Source organism: Uranotaenia lowii, unplaced genomic scaffold (genome assembly GCF_029784155.1).
Source record: "Uranotaenia lowii strain MFRU-FL unplaced genomic scaffold, ASM2978415v1 HiC_scaffold_87, whole genome shotgun sequence".
In the NCBI taxonomy this organism is placed as follows: Eukaryota; Metazoa; Arthropoda; class Insecta; order Diptera; family Culicidae; genus Uranotaenia; species Uranotaenia lowii.
In genome coordinates this window covers 1-19,931 of record NW_026598833.1, presented here as the reverse complement: position 1 = coordinate 19,931, position 19,931 = coordinate 1, and the positions used below count along the sequence as shown (strand labels likewise).

At 40.7% G+C, this 19,931-nt stretch overlaps 1 protein-coding gene and 1 long non-coding RNA gene across 2 annotated transcripts; both read right to left on the bottom strand.

Annotated features, from left to right (window-relative positions):
- Nucleotides 1-5,017: 5,017 nt before the first annotated feature.
- Nucleotides 5,018-5,483, bottom strand: LOC129760944 (uncharacterized). The gene is made up of 3 exons (XR_008740408.1): nt 5,268-5,483; nt 5,129-5,211; nt 5,018-5,072 (listed from the first exon to the last, which is right to left on the bottom strand). It is a non-coding gene; the product is annotated as an uncharacterized LOC129760944 (long non-coding RNA).
- A 16-nt stretch (nt 5,484-5,499) lies between these two features.
- Nucleotides 5,500-19,529, bottom strand: LOC129760943 (ninjurin-1-like; the record flags this gene model as incomplete). Its single annotated transcript, XM_055758626.1, has 2 exons — nt 5,500-5,762; nt 19,353-19,529. Coding segments are annotated over 2 exons (360 nt in total), but the record flags the coding sequence as incomplete, so codon positions are not given.
- Nucleotides 19,530-19,931: the final 402 nt, after the last annotated feature.

Genomic DNA, 19,931 nt, shown 5'->3' with positions numbered 1-19,931 from the left:
GTAAATTTCTTTGTTGACAGTCCCGGAAGCTATGAAAATGCTGTTTTTAAAGCCACAGGTACAAATGGCTTGCCAAACCAGATATTTCTTCGCGAACTTTGACAGTTTCATGTGCTGGAAAGCTACCTTTCTCCTTCCTTTTGCCGCATAAAATTCCTGTCCCGGAAGCTGCTTGTAGTCGGCATTGACGTAGGTTTCGTCGTCCATTACCACGCAGTCAAACTTCGTCAGCATCAGCTTTGGCCGTCGTATTTTGTTTATCATCGCGATTTGGATTCACTACCTTCTTGTAAGTCGATAGTCCGGCTCGTTTTTTGGCTCGATGCACACCCAGACCCAGCTTATTTGCGGCATCTCGGAGAGAGAGGTTAGGGTTTCGCTTGAAACAACCGTCAACTCTCTTTGTCGTCTCGGCGGCTTCCGGTTTTGGATTTCCCCCCGATCTAGACTTCCTGGCTGTTGACAAACGTTCCCCAAACACTTTAATTACATTTGTAACGGTTGATTTGGCAACTTTTAACGATTTTGCCAGCTTTGCGTGCGAGTAGCTCGGATTTTCGCGATGCGCGAGCAAAATTTTGATACGCTGCTCTTCTTCCTTGGACGGCATTTTGACAACTGAATATACGTCCAGTTGATATTGACCAAATTTTGACCGTATCACCCTTTATATAATTTTTCTTACCTTACTATCATAACCAATCCGAATAAATTTCTCATTTCACACCGAGATTTCTTCATTTTCTCTCTAATGTTTTGCAAAACCACTACGCGTTTTGACATTTGTATTTATAACATCATCATTTTGATCGCAGTGCCCCCTGAGCGTCGGTTCGAGCTGCAAATTGCCAATAGGGACTGTTAACGAGCCTGTAGTATGCATGCGCGGATCTACGGGGGGGGTGATGGGGGTGATCACCCCCCCCAAGCGGAAAAAAAATCATCATTAAAATGGTCACAAATTTTTTAACTCTATTTAGATGAAATATAACTTTTTCATGTGTCAAAATATCTTAACACTGACATTACCATTTTTACGCGTGCATAAGAATTCAATAGCTGCTTAAAAATATGCTTGAATTGGGTATGCGCATGCATTACTTCGTGTTGGCTTCGGGTGTGCGAAAAGGGTAAAGCTTGCACCTCACTCTCTAAGGAATTTCCTTAAGCATGACAGCAGATTGTTTTTCTTATTAACCGATATCCAGAGTTGTTTTAAGCGCCAGTACCAGAAACGTCGGTTGTTAGTGACTAATTCTGAATGATTTCTTGAAAGGGCCTGGAAGAAGTCAACATTTATTTTCAAGTTGATCATAAAGTGATTTCTTATTTATGCATGTTTACTATACTTGATGGTTTTCTTAAAAAAAAATTTTTATCGTGTCCACAGATGAAAATTTTCAATAATACTTCTATTTTGGGCTAGAAATATTTGAGAAATAATTCTGACCTTTTCAGTGACACTTTTTAACTGTTGGAAAGTAACCTCAAAAGCGATCATGTACTTGAACGGACATCAACATTTTGTTAACTAAAATTTTGGAGGTTATTTTTCCTTTTCCATATTCGTGGACAAGTGTGCGTAAGAACTGTCAAAAACTCTATAGTTTATATTATTTCCAGATGTAGCAACCGAAAATCTGATCGATCAAACTTTGCAGACATCCGGATCTGCTACCGTTAGTCTCTGCTTTCAGAAACATGCATGCCACCGAAGATTATAAGGGGTAAGAACATATGTACATCTGCAACTGAACCATAGAAGCATCGAAATGTTTCCAAGTTCTACTAGCAAATCTGGCCTCCAGAATAATCAGACGTTCGCATATACTGCAGACTCATTAGTCTGTGAAATAGATATAGGTGTGTTTTGAAGGCTCATCCTAAACCTTACTCAACTATTGATGATATCACAAAGCTTAACGTTTTAACAAGACACTGGGTACCTCCACCACAATTTTCGTTTCCATACTCCGAGCATTTGAAAAGTCGAAGTGCTGAAAGAGAAAAACGATACACAAGTGCAGCGCAAAGCATTTGAAAACATTCAAAAATGTGCTGTTTTTTTTCCAAAACTGAGCAAAGTTTTTTTTGTCAAATCTGTCCGCTCTTTGTAGTCAACCTGTTTTTCAAAACTCAACTTGTTTTTCAAAACTCACTGAAAAAAAGCTGTAAGTATTCGATAAGATATAAAAAGATCTATTCAGCAAACCTCTTTAAAAAAAAGTGAATATAATGATTAGCAATCTATATTTTATTTGTCTAGATACTTGCTTATTTGTGTTTAAATGTTTATTTGTTTTAGATTTTTTTTGATTGACGTCTTCGAATTGATATTTTAATCGATCTTTAAGAGAAAAATATGAAAAATTATTGAACAAATACATTGACGGGTTTCGATAAGCAATGAAGCAGTATACGGTTTAAAATTGGAATTTAAAAGAGAAAATGTTCGATTAAATATAATTCGGTATCGAATTTTGAAAACGGCGAATGCGCCAAGACCTTTGTTTTGAAAAAAACGCATTCCAAGTTTCAGAAAATAAAATCAATTTCCTATTTAGCTGCGTACAATCATTTTCCTAAATAAGTCGCTAAAATGCTTTCAAATTGATTTAATTTCATCACCCGATCGATCAATATAGCTTTTCCGTACTAATTACTTCAAAAAATTAATAAATATAACTGTGGGCCCTTTTACCACAGACTAATGCTCTCATTTTGTTCATTCGCCAAATTGGAGCGCCCTTTTGAATTGCAGAATGACTGTTCGCCTTTTGGATCACTCATTAAAGAAGCAATATTCAAGCAAATTTCGGCTTGAAAGCGGGTCCAAATGATCACATTAACACATTAGCACATTCAACGATCTTATAAATGCTGATTTGTGCTTCTCCTCGTCCTGGGAAAACAAATTTCAAAAACTTCAGTGCCCTTTTTCCATCTCGAAATAACTATTGGCCCTTTTGTTCGCAACGAAATTTTGAGGGGAAATGGGCGAATGAATTGTGGGATTACACACTCATAAAAAAAGCTATTCGCCTTATTTAAAAAATTAAATTTAACTTCACTAAAATAAGAAAAATTAAAAGGAGATCATGTTTTCGGATGTAAAATAAAGAGTTTAACGCATTTATGTGCTAATTTGGATTTGTTTACAGTTGGCGCATTCGCCGTATTCAAAATTCGATACCGAATTGAAACTTGTGTAAATGGCTTTTTACCCGAATATTGTAGTAGTCAAAATTAATAAAACGTAGCTTTAACCATAACCAGAGATGCTCATTGTAGTAAGTTGAAATCATACAAACAGATTTATTTCTGACTGAAAATAAATAAAGTACGATTTTTAAAATTAAATTGCTTATGGATTTCTAATCTGATTAATATAAACAAATGGTCATTCCATATCCCCAACTTGATAAATAAACGTAAATTCAACTTCATACCAGTGAAAAAAAAAACATTTGTCTGCTTTTTGCCTAAGTAAGACTAAGCCAGCCACAAACAGATATACAGAATTCTTTGAACAATTTTTTTTTTAATTGTCTTTAACATTGTTTACATAATGCTGAATTCTCTTCATCTTTATCATCAACATTTTTCCTGTCACAGTTTTTATTTTTCCCAATCACTCAAAAAATTTTGGCCATATTTTTCGGAAATTTACTAGATCACCCCCCCTAAGAGCAATCTCTAGATCCGCGCCTGGTAGTATGTATATGGAGTCTCTTTAGGGACTGTGATACTTTCAGAAGCAAAACAACTCCACATGAAATTCCAAATATATTTTTATAAGTACATCTTATTACAACTTAATACTAGCTTTAGCGCCAAACAATGTCAATAATATTTGGTTTCTAAAGTACGTTTTAATTTGGTTTTTACTGAGATCGGCAAATAGCAGCACTTCAACCATAAAAAACTAAAACCCTACAAAAAAAAATGTTCGTATAAAGGTCATGTCAGATTATATATTGGAAATAATTTTCAACGGCTTTTAACTGATTTCATTGAAGGTTCATTCATCTTTAGCATTCAGCGCCGTATTAAGGCCCGACTGATCGTTCATCTGTTTAACTTCCAGTGCATTGATCATTATGTTGATCACTACCGTTGACATATTGAACCCGAGCGAAATGTTCTGCACCATGTTGGCCAGCTTGTGGTTAGCTTCCTTGTTGATATCGAAGTTGGCAAGTACGATACAGGCCATGCCCTGGGCAATCTACTTGAGTCAACAGCAGCAGTGTGGAGTTGGCAAAGCGTGAAGAGCGTTTTGCGTTTCGTTTGAAATAATCGAAATCATTTGCATTAGAATAGTGAAACAGGTTGAGCACCACTGACTTTCAGTGTGTGCTGCTCGGCTAACTTTTACCCAAAACACAAACACTCAAAACCCAAATCTGTAGCAATTATAATTATTTACTTACACACGACATTTTAAAAACTTAAGCTAGCTTACATAATAACTACTCACGGGCCCGTTTCCTACCATAGTTCACAAACTTTACATCCCAAACGCACAACAGTCATATCACAGCTATCGGACGACACAGGTTTATCACAGCTGATGATCACGGGAATATCTGGCAACACTGGCTGGTTGCTCGGCTCCACGGGCACGCACCACTGCCCGGAGCACCTCCGTAGACTGCTTCCGGCTGGATCCAAATCGTTGGAGTTTCACGGCGTCGGGAATTCCGTTCTCAAAAACGAGACTCGAAAAAGCCAGAAATGGCACAAAAACGAGTCTCGAAAAAAGAGAATTCAGTTCTCCAAAAACGACCTATTCATTAATTATCATGGCTTAGCATTTGAATTTTCCGGCACAATGTTTTTGCTACTCACCCGCGTGGGGGTCGTTTTCGTTATCCAACTTCAAATTTCTACCGTCGGATAAATGGACACAAGGGCAGCGGCTTATGGTCTGTAAAATTGAGACTCTTCAAACACCATTTGCGGAGGGGATTTTTAGTTTGTTTCACTCACCCTTCTACCTGGTTTACGCTGCTTACGATTGTTCTTTCGTGTTCAATTTCTTTCTCCACCTTCTCAACGCTAACTTCAACCTACGAAGAGAGGTGAGTTTGAGAATAAGAATTAAAATGAACTTTTGCTGCTTTACCGTTGTTTCCGCTGGGATTGTCACCTGTAGGAGCTGGCTCGGTCGGTTGTTGCCTCGTCTCACTCAATCCGTCGCCTGCTGAGCTGAGGGAATTCCAATTTGTTTATCCGATCCACTGAAAGTGGTTCTATTGGCTCACCTTTTCATCAAGTAGCTCCGGAATATCCTCCTTATTCGATGACTAAAGCTCTGGGACATCAAACGAATGCGGGCACTGTTGATTTAATGCGCGATGGCGAATCTTACCGCCTAAACGTTTTCTTGCGTTGATTGTTTTTGTACGTTGATGTTGTTTTGTTGATCTTTGTTTGTGTTGTTTTTTTCCACGTGCGCGTTTGACAGCTACACTCTTAATACTAAACACTCATTCTTTGGTATCTTTTCACTCAATCAATACACGCTCAGAACAAAATAGCTAGACTAACTTAATTATAATGCTACAATAGTTTCTCTAGTTATGAATAGTGGGAACTGCCGGATCCAGCCCGAAGTTCATCTTGATGATGTCGCAGAACAGTGCCACCACCACGAAACCCAACGAAAAATGGTTCAAAATGTTGGCCACCCGCTGGTGCAGTTCGCCTTTGTGAAAGTTAACCAGTGTCAGTATGACGGCCAGCATGGCGGCCGAAACCTGCGAATGATCGGGGATGACACAGCTTCGGTTAGGAATGTTAGTACGTATTGAATGATTTTGCGGTGAGGTTACAAATGGTTATCAGGTGTTGTTAAAGTGCTTCAAGTTGACATGTTTGAAATACTGCTACTGCGAGAGGAACTATCGTATCTTTCCCGTTCCAGCAATCTCAGGGGTTGTGAGGAATACTCGATACCGAAACCAGATATTATTACATTGATAAGGGAAATGGCGAATATGAGCACCAGAATGACATCGTTCAGAATGATTGCAGCCGTTTGATCCCGTTTCCGGTTGATGTTCAGGCTACCGATAATGACAAAAAGTAGCCCCACAATAAGCTGCGGGAAGAAAGGAAAATGTTGTTTGATTCCCTTTGCTGAAAATTTGCTGTAACTTTCGAGTGCAATCGAGTGATATAACGTAATTTGTCCTCAAACTTTTTTAATCAGTGTTAGAATTACCGAAATGCCTGTGCCGTCAAATTTCTGTAAAAAAGAAGTACCAAACGAACTGTAATATAATCAGCATTGCTGTCAACGTAATTTGTTTCTATCATTATGGCAGAAAAGTTGAACAGCGCTGAAGCTTAAATTTCGGTAAAAAAATTACCGACAGTTTGGAGAGATAAATGCTAATCGTGAAACTTTTCTTAGTTTTTAATGTAAATAAGGGTTACGACTCGTAACTTACGAGTACCCAGTTACTATTACAGATTCTAAGATAAAATTCATAATAATAAATAAATAAATAATAATAATAATAAAAGCCGTTTGGGAAAATCACAGGCTTTTAAAAACAAATAAATTGGAATAAATTGCACGAAAGCTTGTATACAACAAAATTGTATACTATATCATTGCACCAAACCTATAAACCAAGTAATTTTTTGTCGAAAAATTTAATGAAATCAAGGATACAAAAGGTGATAAAACTCTCATCTTTTACCATTTGTTTTTTGCTCTTCAAATCATTCGAATATTCTATAAATTTTTTTCGAAATTTTTATAAAATACTACATACTACATACATACTTATTCCCCTTCATGTTTTTGGAATTTTCAAATGGGGTGGGGGGGGGGGGGGGTGGGGTGACAAAAAAAGAAATTGATATTTGTTCCGGCCTAATAGTAATGCTTATTAAATTCATATTTTCTTAAACTTAAAAATTATAACCTATTTTGCCCCCAGTGAACGGAAGTACCTTTAATTTCGCCGTTGGATGTCCTCACTTCAATTTTCTTTCCAGGTTCGTCATCAATTTTGCGCAGGTAAGTATCCAGGTAAGTAGTCTTATTTTTTCCTTTTCAGCACTGGTAAGTTTATTGCACTTATTTTATTTCATACACATTTATTTCAGCACTACATAAATTTATTTAAACTACTTTTCCTAATTATTAATACTTTTAAAACTATTTGGTGTACAAAATATTCACAAAATTCAACTTTCAATTTGTTCGATGATCTGCTCTGCTGGGTCCGTTTGTTTATGTTTATTGTTCGGCCGCCACTGTCGGAAAAAAAGGCCACGCGCTTTCCTACAGGGCCTTTTATACTGGGCCTGATGAAAAGAGCGGAAATTATTCTTTTTTGTTTTCCTCGCAGCCCACTGCTGCTAACGCTCTCGATCTGACAGCCTGCCCCAGTGGTAAAACGTTGGAAATACATTGAACTGCTTCGCTTCCTCAGGACCAGAGAGCGCCACTATATTCGTGCAGATTTTTTTCCGTGTGCATCGAACATACTGGCCCCTTCAGAAATACCCATTTCTGACAGCATCCCACTGGTTGAAAACTCGGGTACCGATGATCTTTTCCCCCGTAGCGTGAAGGTGTTGTTTACTTTTGAGCCGGCTCCTCAAAATTTTCGTCTCGTCGGTCGCAAAATGTGATATTTTGATTCGTCTCGTCGTCGGTCGCGGTTGTGAATTCGTTTCATCGGTCGATGTCGGGCTTTGGATTTGTTTCGTCGGTCGCATGTGTGGATTCGTTTCGTTTTGCCTGGAATTGGAAGACCAGTAGCACTTCCTAAGAAGAATAGGATCTTTGGACAGGGACTCACCTGGCCCAAGTGGAATTGAGCCTTGAAAATTCTAAAACGGTAGAACTGGACCATTCGACGTCGGAAGCTTGGCTGCTGCTTATTGGGTTTGTTCGAAGGATTGGAAAGTGCCTGCAATATTAAGACCCAGTAGCACTTTCGAGATAAAATAGGCTCGTTGGACAGGGACTCACCTGGCCCAGGTGAAATTGGGCCTTGAAAATAATCAAAACGATAAACCTGGGCGATTCGACCTGACTGGAGCATTGCTGAAGATTGGTGCTTGTTTGTTTACCGAAGGATGAGGAGTGCTCTGAAAAATAGACCCGGTAGACCCCTTCAAGTGAACATGAAGTGTTGGACAGGAACTCACCTGATCCAAACATAACAGTGCCTTGAAAGTTCAAGAAAACTGGATCCGCCGGAAGTGTTTGTGTCGTTTTGGCCGTGTGATGACAATTTGTTTCTGTCGCTGATTGGTCAACGCCGGTAGTGTTTTTTGATCCTCCGGTGGTGATGCAATCGGCAACAGGAAACAAGTTTAGCGCCGATCTGAGGTGAAGTGTTGTGATGATGATTGAAGCAGGAACGGAGATTGGTTGGTGTGATTGAGAAACAGCAAATTTTGTCTGCTGCTTATTGGTCAGCGGCGGGCGGTTTTTCACTTTCCTCCGCTGATGATGCAATGGGCAAAAGGCAAACTTTCGCCACCGGACGGGTACAAGAGCCTTTTGGGGTCTGCAGGGTAACGACTCTTGTGATGCCATCAGTCCCTGGATGCAATTGGGTGATTCTGGCCGTTGGCCAGCGAATTGGTGGGATCCCATCCTCCTTGAGAAGGACGAGCTGGTTCTCCTTCAGTGCTACAGGTGAGTTTAACCACTTTGATCTTTGGGCTAATGATGACAAATATTCCAGGTGCCATCGACGCCAGATGTCCTGCAGCAGCTTTTGAGTTTGCTGCCACCACCAGAAAATGCCCTGGAGTAAGCGGCTCGAAATCAGTCGGATCGTCGCTCATTGGAGTAATCGGGCGCGAATTGAGGCAGCACTCTATCTGGCACAATAAGGTATCCATATCGTCATAAGCCAATGGGCGATCACGGACGACTCGAAGGAAGTGCTTTTGGGCGGAATTAATTGCGGATTCCCATAATCCGCCGAAATGAGATGCTCGTGGCGGATTAAAATGCCACCTGATGTTGGAATCGGAGCATTCGGCAGATGCGTGGTCGGACGAGCGCAGAAGTTTTCGCAATTCATTGCTGGCACCAAGAAAGTTTCTCCCGTTGTCGCTGTAGATGTCTGATGGTGGCCCTCGGCGAGACACGAAGCGACGAAGAGCCTGGATGAATTTGGCTGTCGTCAAGTCGAAAACAAGTTCGATATGGACAGCCTTCGTGGTGAAGCAGACGAACACCGCTACAAATGCCTTGATTGGGGCTGATCGACGATGAGGAGGTTTGAGCAGGATCGGGCCCCAATAATCGACACCGGAAACCGAAAAGGGTCGGGCGGCAATTACGCGTTCCTTTGGTAGCTCTGCCATGAATTGTTCAACCAATTTAGGGCGAGCTCGGACGCAAATTATGCAGCGATGAACAATCGTTTTGGCCAGCTTTCTGGCCCCTGTGATCCAGTACCGCAATCGAAGGATTCCAAGCAGCAATTGAGGTGCTGCGTTCAAATGCCTTTCGTGTAAGCACTCCACCAGCAGGGCGGAGAATCGATGATTGTACGGAAGAAGAATTTGGTGCTTGGCGTCGTAATTTAGAGCTGATTTGTCGATTCGTCCTCCAACACGCATCAGGCGATCTGCATCTAGGAACGGCGTAAACCATCGGAGTGGGGACCTGATTGGAGCTGGCTTCGATGCTTGCAGGGCTGCTACGTGCTCGGAGAATTCTTGAGCTTGCACCAATCGTATGAGAGCATTCTCGGCATCGCGAATTTCCGTCGCTGAGAGGAACGTTCTTTTTCTGGCTTCTGCGCTTCGAGACTTGCGTGACAACCTGAGGCAGAATGCTGTGACGCGTAGCATGGTTTGGTATTTCGAGAATCGGCCAACAAAGGTGTCGATGAAGGAACTGTCTGCTGAGGCTGTTAGGCCGACCGGTTTGGATGTGCGGAACTCTAGATGGGTCTCGTAGGAGGTGCTTGATGGCGATGTCAGCTGCAAAAAGTCATCGGACCGAAGCCAATTTGGTCCATTCCACCACAGTTTACAGGAGATCAGCGTTTTTGCGTCGATTCCTCGAGACAAATGGTCAGCAGGGTTCTCTTGACCAGCAACATGATTCCAGGAAGCGCCGACTGTTGCAAGCTGGATTTTTGAAACCCGATTGGCCACGAACGTTGTCCAGACTGAAGGAGTCGCCTTCAGCCAGGCGAGCACCGTGGTTGAGTCGACCCAGAAGAATGTATCGAACTTCCTTCCGAAGGTTGAAGAGATTTTCTGGTACAATTGGGCTGCCTCGAGAGCCCCACAGAGTTCAAGCCGGGGAATGCTACGTTTTTTCAGAGGAGCGACTTTGGATTTGGCCGTGAGAAGGCCGACTGAAATAGAACCTGATGAGTCCCTTGATCGGAAGTAGGCACAGGCCCCGTAGGCGTTTTCTGAAGCGTCAGAAAACAGGTGTAGCTGGATGGATTCAAATTCGGGAAGCACGACGCATCGTGGGATTCGAAGCTGATCGAGGACAGGTAATTGCGCATAGTAATTTTGCCAATACGTGGTCAGAGATGGTGGTAGTGGTTGATCCCATCCCCATGGCTTGCCGTCGTCGGAGTTCAGACTCCACAGAGTCTGCATAAACATTTTCGCAGTAACGATGACAGGGCCTACCAATCCCAACGGGTCGAACAGCTGGGCGATTTGTGAGAGGGCCAACCTCTTGCAGAGAACCACGTCTCGAGAGTGTTCAGGTAACCGAATTTGGAACCGGAAGTGATCCGAAGCTGGTTCCCAGTGCAACCCCAAGGTTTTGATGGTCTGATCAGCTGCGAGCTCGACTGATGATTGAAGCGCACGTCGTTCGGAAGGAATGCCATCAAGAACGGATTCGATGTTCGACGCAAATTTCCGGAATTCAAAACCTCCTCGTCGGCACAATTGGTCAAGTTGATTCCGCACTTCCGCCAGTTCTTCAGGAGTCCTTCCGCTGGTAACCAGGTCGTCTACGTACACATCTCTCTTTAGAATCGCCGCGCCCAAAGGGAAATCCGCTTTTTCGTCGTCTGCCAGTTGTTGTAGGGTTCTGGTGGCCAAGAATGGTGCACTAGCTGTGCCGTAGGTTACTGTTTTCAGCTCAAACGTGCTGACAGGATCGTCCGGTGAACTTCGCCAAAGAATCCGCTGGAGAGGAGTGTCTCGTTCGTCGACCAGGATTTGACGGTACATTTTTTGGATGTCAGCGATGAGCAAAACAGGATTGATTCTGGTTCTCAGGATGATTGAACGAAGGTCGTCTTGGATGACTGCCCCGACCATGAGCACGTCGTTTAGCGATTTGCCAGATCCTGACTTGCACGAAGCATCGAAGACGACTCGCACCTTGGTAGTCGAGCTATCTTCACGAATCACCGCATGATGAGGAAGGTAATATTGCTGGGTAGGTGGAGTAGAAGTGTCTACTCGCTGCATGTGTCCTAAGGTGACGTATTCGGCCATGAAGTCGTGATACTGAGCCTGTAGATTGGTGTCTCGTTGCAAGCGAGACTCGACCATCCGGAATCGACGTTGTGCGATGCTGCGATTGTCGCCTACGCTGGAAACAGGTTCCTTGAACGGCAATCGAACGATGTATCGACCTTCTGGGGTGCGTTGAACGTTCTGCGAAAAGTGCTTTTCGCAGGCTGCTTCTTCCACCGACATACAGGGAGCTGAATCTGCCTCTTCGATGATCCAGAATCGTTGCATGAGGCGATAAATATCTGCGACGGTGGCAAGATTGGCGATAACAGAGCTGGTAGCAGTAGAGTTGGTAACTTTCCAAGAAACAACCCATCCCAGAACAGAATTCACCAGAACAGGCAGTGAATCTCCAAGAGGAATTCTGACAGACGGTTTGAAGAGATCGAAAAATATTTCTGCGCCAAGGACGATGTCGATAGGGTTGGTTTGGTAAAAGTTAGGATCTGCGAGCTGAATTTCTTTCGGAAGGTTCCAATTAGAAATGTCTAAAGTGGCGGATGGCAAACTTAGAGTGAGTTTTGGCAATACGAGGAGCTCTACGATAGTCGAAAATCCGGTAACTCGAGAGTGTATGGTGGTGCGAAGCTTGGAGCGAGATTGAGTGGATGACTGACCAATTCCGGAGATGGAGAGGTGAACTTTGGTGCGACGAACTTTGAGTTTTTGCGCAAATGACTCGGTGATGAAGTTGCATTCGCTACCCGAGTCGAGGAGCGCTCTGGCGAAGTGAGTATTGCCGTAATCATCCGTCAGTTTGATCACGGCCGTTGCTAGAAGCACCTTGTTAGGGTGACCCTTCTTGGGAAGTTTCCCGACTGCTGCAGACAATGATGACACTTCTTCGCTGGTAGGGTTAGAATCCCTCGACGTATTCCCCTCGGCTCTCGGCTTGCTGGATTCACCCTGGCTGGTACCTGTGCTGCATAGTTGGCTATGGTGGCGCCCTCGGCATTTTCGACAGCAGTTCTTGGATTGACAACTTCGTGATTGATGTCCCTTACGTAGGCAGTTCCGACAAAGTTGTTGACGGCGTACTAATTTGTCTTTATCTTCGATGGTCATCTTGGAGAACGTCTGGCATAAATAAAGTGGATGGTGTTCAGAGCAGGCGAAACATTGGCGTGGTGAGAATTGAGTAGCTCCATTGCTGATGATTGCTGATCGATGAACCGGTTTTTTGGGTGCCGAAGACGAAGAAGTGTCCAGTTGAACGTTGCTCACACTCTGCAAAACGGTGACCCTCCGCTGTAGAAAGCTGACCAGATCTGGGAAGGTAGCTGCCTCATGAGTCGACGAAAATTCTTCCCAATCCCTTCGTGTAGTGGGGTCAAGACGAATACTGAGCATACGAATCAGCAACACGTCCCAAAACTCGGTTCTCTCTCCCAACTGCTTCAAGATGCGGACATTAGCTTCGAATCGTTCCACCAGAGAATGAAGATCACTTGCAGATTCCTTTTTCAACGGAGCAAACTCAAAAAGGGAGTCGACATAGGCTTGTTTCAAACGTGCAGGATTTTGGAAGTGATCTATCAGCAAGTTCCACGCAACTGGGTAATTATTGGCGCTAATCGCAATCGTTTGTACCAGCTTTAACGCATCCCCCGCTAATGACGAACGCAAATAATAAAATTTCTGAATATTAGACAATTCAGTCGACGAATGCACCAACGAAATAAATAAGTCATGAAAATTCAACCAATTTTCGAGAGCGCCATTAAAAACAGGAAGTTTTACATCTGGGAGCCGAATTTGCGAAGAAGTAGGGAAATGCGCACTGGAGTGACAAGAGTGGGAGCTGGGCGATGTACTTTTATTAACGGACAGCAAAAAACCCTTCACACGGTAGTAGTCCGTCTCGAACTGGGCCCGCTGCTTCAGCTGATGTTCCATCACCGCATTGTCGTCGACATCAGCGGCTTCAAGTTCGGCTTGCGTTTTGCCGAAGTCCACCCACAACACGGCCAGGTTTTCCAGCCGAACGGGAACTTCCATCGACTGCGTTTCTTCGTCGAAGTTTTCAACGAAGACTTTGATCAGGTTAAACGACGTCTCTATACTACGAAGTCGCATTTTTAGCGACTTAATGCGCCGTTCCGATGCCATTATGCACGTGCGTTAATCTGCAATATAAATTCCCAGCGGAGCACAAAACGTACCAAAATAGAGTTGGTTGGAATATTAATTACCTTCTTGAGGCAATTTCAATGCCTTGTACAATTGTAAATTTTGATTGCAGCTCACTCCACCAACGTCGAGATGATAAGGTTATCTTCCAGAAATTAGAGTAGTTCCGGACGCTCGGAGTTCGACGGGCATCCGGTTCGAAGGACCATGAACGGAAGTACCTTTAATTTCGCCGTTGGATGTCCTCACTTCAATTTTCTTTCCAGGTTCGTCATCAATTTTGCGCAGGTAAGTATCCAGGTAAGTAGTCTTATTTTTTCCTTTTCAGCACTGGTAAGTTTATTGCACTTATTTTATTTCATACACATTTATTTCAGCACTACATAAATTTATTTAAACTACTTTTCCTAATTATTAATACTTTTAAAACTATTTGGTACAAAATATTCACAAAATTCAACTTTCAATTTGTTCGATGATCTGCTCTGCTGGGTCCGTTTGTTTATGTTTATTGTTCGGCCGCCACTGTCGGAAAAAAAGGCCACGCGCTTTCCTACAGGGCCTTTTATACTGGGCCTGATGAAAAGAGCGGAAATTATTCTTTTTTGTTTTCCTCGCAGCCCACTGCTGCTAACGCTCTCGATCTGACAGCCTGCCCCAGTGGTAAAACGTTGGAAATACATTGAACTGCTTCGCTTCCTCAGGACCAGAGAGCGCCACTATATTCGTGCAGATTTTTTTTCCGTGTGCATCGAACACCCAGGATGATCTTCATACTTCAAAAAATCGAGACCAATGATTTTAAATTTTCAGCCTTCTCGTCATTTCCCACGGTATAAGATTTGAAGGCAGGAACAATAGAAAATTCTCACAGTCAATATCAGGGTTTTTTGGAAATCTCACTGAGAACTTTTCTAAATAACGACTATCGTCTGAATTAATGTTCCAAATTCACACCTACAGAGCTTGCATCTAATATACATCCGGATCTGCTACCGTTAGTCTCTGCTTTCAGAAACATGCATGCCACCGAAGATTATAAGGGGTAAGAACATATGTACATCTGCAACTGAACCATAGAAGCATCGAAATGTTTCCAAGTTCTACTAGCAAATCTGGCCTCCAGAATAATCAGACGTTCGCATATACTGCAGACTCATTAGTCTGTGAAATAGATATAGGTGTGTTTTGAAGGCTCATCCTAAACCTTACTCAACTATTGATGATATCACAAAGCTTAACGTTTTAACAAGACACTGGGTACCTCCACCACAATTTTCGTTTCCATACTCCGAGCATTTGAAAAGTCGAAGTGCTGAAAGAGAAAAACGATACACAAGTGCAGCGCAAAGCATTTGAAAACATTCAAAAATGTGCTGTTTTTTTTCCAAAACTGAGCAAAGTTTTTTTTGTCAAATCTGTCCGCTCTTTGTAGTCAACCTGTTTTTCAAAACTCAACTTGTTTTTCAAAACTCACTGAAAAAAAGCTGTAAGTATTCGATAAGATATAAAAAGATCTATTCAGCAAACCTCTTTAAAAAAAAAGTGAATATAATGATTAGCAATCTATATTTTATTTGTCTAGATACTTGCTTATTTGTGTTTAAATGTTTATTTGTTTTAGATTTTTTTTGATTGACGTCTTCGAATTGATATTTTAATCGATCTTTAAGAGAAAAATATGAAAAATTATTGAACAAATACATTGACGGGTTTCGATAAGCAATGAAGCAGTATACGGTTTAAAATTGGAATTTAAAAGAGAAAATGTTCGATTAAATATAATTCGGTATCGAATTTTGAAAACGGCGAATGCGCCAAGACCTTTGTTTTGAAAAAAACGCATTCCAAGTTTCAGAAAATAAAATCAATTTCCTATTTAGCTGCGTACAATCATTTTCCTAAATAAGTCGCTAAAATGCTTTCAAATTGATTTAATTTCATCACCCGATCGATCAATATAGCTTTTCCGTACTAATTACTTCAAAAAATTAATAAATATAACTGTGGGCCCTTTTACCACAGACTAATGCTCTCATTTTGTTCATTCGCCAAATTGGAGCGCCCTTTTGAATTGCAGAATGACTGTTCGCCTTTTGGATCACTCATTAAAGAAGCAATATTCAAGCAAATTTCGGCTTGAAAGCGGGTCCAAATGATCACATTAACACATTAGCACATTCAACGATCTTATAAATGCTGATTTGTGCTTCTCCTCGTCCTGGGAAAACAAATTTCAAAAACTTCAGTGCCCTTTTTCCATCTCGAAATAACTATTGGCCCTTTTGTTCGCAACGAAATTTTGAGGGGAAATGGGCGAATGAATTGTGGGATTACACACTCATAAAAAAAGCTATTCGCCTTATTTAAAAAATTAAATTTAACTTCACTAAAATAAGAAAAATTAAAAGGAGATCATGTTTTCGGATGTAAAATAAAGAGTTTAACGCATTTATGTGCTAATTTGGATTTGTTTACAGTTGGCGCATTCGCCGTATTCAAAATTCGATACCGAATTGAAACTTGTGTAAATGGCTTTTTACCCGAATATTGTAGTAGTCAAAATTAATAAAACGTAGCTTTAACCATAACCAGAGATGCTCTTTGTAGTAAGTTGAAATCATACAAACAGATTTATTTCTGACTGAAAATAAATAAAGTACGATTTTTAAAATTAAATTGCTTATGGATTTCTAATCTGATTAATATAAACAAATGGTCATTCCATATCCCCAACTTGATAAATAAACGTAAATTCAACTTCATACCAGTGAAAAAAAAAAACATTTGTCTGCTTTTTGCCTAAGTAAGACTAAGCCAGCCACAAACAGATATACAGAATTCTTTGAACAATTTTTTTTTTAATTGTCTTTAACATTGTTTACATAATGCTGAATTCTCTTCATCTTTATCATCAACATTTTTCCTGTCACAGTTTTTATTTTTCCCAATCACTCAAAAAATTTTGGCCATATTTTTCGGAAATTTACTAGATCACCCCCCCTAAGAGCAATCTCTAGATCCGCGCCTGGGTAGTATGTATATGGAGTCTCTTTAGGGACTGTGATACTTTCAGAAGCAAAACAACTCCACATGAAATTCCAAATATATTTTTATAAGTACATCTTATTACAACTTAATACTAGCTTTAGCGCCAAACAATGTCAATAATATTTGGTTTCTAAAGTACGTTTTAATTTGGTTTTTACTGAGATCGGCAAATAGCAGCACTTCAACCATAAAAAACTAAAACCCTACAAAAAAAAATGTTCGTATAAAGGTCATGTCAGATTATATATTGGAAATAATTTTCAACGGCTTTTAACTGATTTCATTGAAGGTTCATTCATCTTTAGCATTCAGCGCCGTATTAAGGCCCGACTGATCGTTCATCTGTTTAACTTCCAGTGCATTGATCATTATGTTGATCACTACCGTTGACATATTGAACCCGAGCGAAATGTTCTGCACCATGTTGGCCAGCTTGTGGTTAGCTTCCTTGTTGATATCGAAGTTGGCAAGTACGATACAGGCCATGCCCTGGGCAATCTACTTGAGTCAACAGCAGCAGTGTGGAGTTGGCAAAGCGTGAAGAGCGTTTTGCGTTTCGTTTGAAATAATCGAAATCATTTGCATTAGAATAGTTTCTCTAGTTATGAATAGTGGGAACTGCCGGATCCAGCCCGAAGTTCATCTTGATGATGTCGCAGAACAGTGCCACCACCACGAAACCCAACGAAAAATGGTTCAAAATGTTGGCCACCCGCTGGTGCAGTTCGCCTTTGTGAAAGTTAACCAGTGTCAGTATAACGGCCAGCATGGCGGCCGAAACCTGCGAATGATCGGGGATGACACAGCTTCGGTTAGGAATGTTAGTACGTATTGAATGATTTTGCGGTGAGGTTACAAATGGTTATCAGGTGTTGTTAAAGTGCTTCAAGTTGACATGTTTGAAATACTGCTACTGCGAGAGGAACTATCGTATCTTTCCCGTTCCAGCAATCTCAGGGGTTGTGAGGAATACTCGATACCGAAACCAGATATTATTACATTGATAAGGGAAATGGCGAATATGAGCACCAGAATGACATCGTTCAGAATGATTGCAGCCGTTTGATCCCGTTTCCGGTTGATGTTCAGGCTACCGATAATGACAAAAAGTAGCCCCACAATAAGCTGCGGGAAGAAAGGAAAATGTTGTTTGATTCCCTTTGCTGAAAATTTGCTGTAACTTTCGAGTGCAATCGAGTGATATAACGTAATTTGTCCTCAAACTTTTTTAATCAGTGTTAGAATTACCGAAATGCCTGTGCCGTCAAATTTCTGTAAAAAAGAAGTACCAAACGAACTGTAATATAATCAGCATTGCTGTCAACGTAATTTGTTTCTATCATTATGGCAGAAAAGTTGAACAGCGCTGAAGCTTAAATTTCGGTAAAAAAATTACCGACAGTTTGGAGAGATAAATGCTAATCGTGAAACTTTTCTTAGTTTTTAATGTAAATAAGGGTTACGACTCGTAACTTACGAGTACCCAGTTACTATTACAGATTCTAAGATAAAATTCATAATAATAAATAAATAAATAATAATAATAATAAAAGCCGTTTGGGAAAATCACAGGCTTTTAAAAACAAATAAATTGGAATAAATTGCACGAAAGCTTGTATACAACAAAATTGTATACTATATCATTGCACCAAACCTATAAACCAAGTAATTTTTTGTCGAAAAATTTAATGAAATCAAGGATACAAAAGGTGATAAAACTCTCATCTTTTACCATTTGTTTTTTGCTCTTCAAATCATTCGAATATTCTATAAATTTTTTTCGAAATTTTTATAAAATACTACATACTACATACATACTTATTCCCCTTCATGTTTTTGGAATTTTCAAATGGGGTGGGGGGGGGGGTGGGGTGACAAAAAAAGAAATTGATATTTGTTCCGGCCTAATAGTAATGCTTATTAAATTCATATTTTCTTAAACTTAAAAATTATAACCTATTTTGCCCCCAGGATGATCTTCATACTTCAAAAAATCGAGACCAATGATTTTAAATTTTCAGCCTTCTCGTCATTTCCCACGGTATAAGATTTGAAGGCAGGAACAATAGAAAATTCTCACAGTCAATATCAGGGTTTTTTGGAAATCTCACTGAGAACTTTTCTAAATAACGACTATCGTCTGAATTAATGTTCCAAATTCACACCTACAGAGCTTGCATCTAATATTCAAGTAAGTATGTAACCAATCTGACATGACCTTCATATTCGGTAGTTTGACAAAAAAATCATAACACAGTCACACAGAAATTGTAGGCTACATTTTGGAGGCGGAAAAGTTCAGAAAATCGAGAAAAAAAACTCCCAAACCACTAATCAAGCACATATTTGATGATCCGGGGATCGAAAGCCGATATCATGAGATTGATCATGGCGACCAGAAAGGCGGCCCCGGTCACAATGTAATTGATGACATTGGCCGATCCGTGGTACTCCGGCAGATGCAGACGACAATCGCGGAGCAAACTGAGCGACAAATTCATGACACCCATCGATACCTGATGATTACGCAGGAACCACACCAATGAAACATTAATTATTTCCCATTGAAAAAGGAGGAGAGGGGTGTTGTCAACCATTAATGATAAGCTTCGTGAAAAATTTTCTTCTAGAAAATGTTAGTAATCAGGGCAACCGTTAAAGAGACTTTCACTAACCTGCAGGATAATAGAAATGCTGATGAGAACCAACATTAGCGTGTAGAATTCGTGCTTTTCGCCCACTTGCAGGATGTACTTCAGCTGGGATGCGTTCGCTGTCAGCAAGGCAATGTCCAGCATGCCCTGGGCGATCGTCTTCTTGGTGGCATACCGGTTGGCGTCCATCGATTTCAACTGTTCGGGGAGAAAATAAGAAAAAATATGGTGTCATTAACAAGACATGAACAGGTATCGTAAAACGGGGTAACATTGATCACCGGGATAGCTTTGATCAATGACATTTTCCACTTAATCATCAATAACTAAGTCTAAAGTGAAAATATCTTAATACTTTTTTCATCGTTTAAAATCCTACATGTTGAGTTTCAAATTGGGAAAAACTTGGTTTCTTTTTGAAAATTTCTAATGTAAATAAAAATATTATTTCAAAATCTTGTAAGATCTATTTTTTCGAAGGCTCGCAAACAAATACCCTTCCTGATGAAATCAAAGCGTTTAGATGCAGCAGATTGATTTTTGTGACAATTCAACTTTTTTAATTAGTTAGTTTATAGTTTTGGTCTAGTTTCTGTTTTA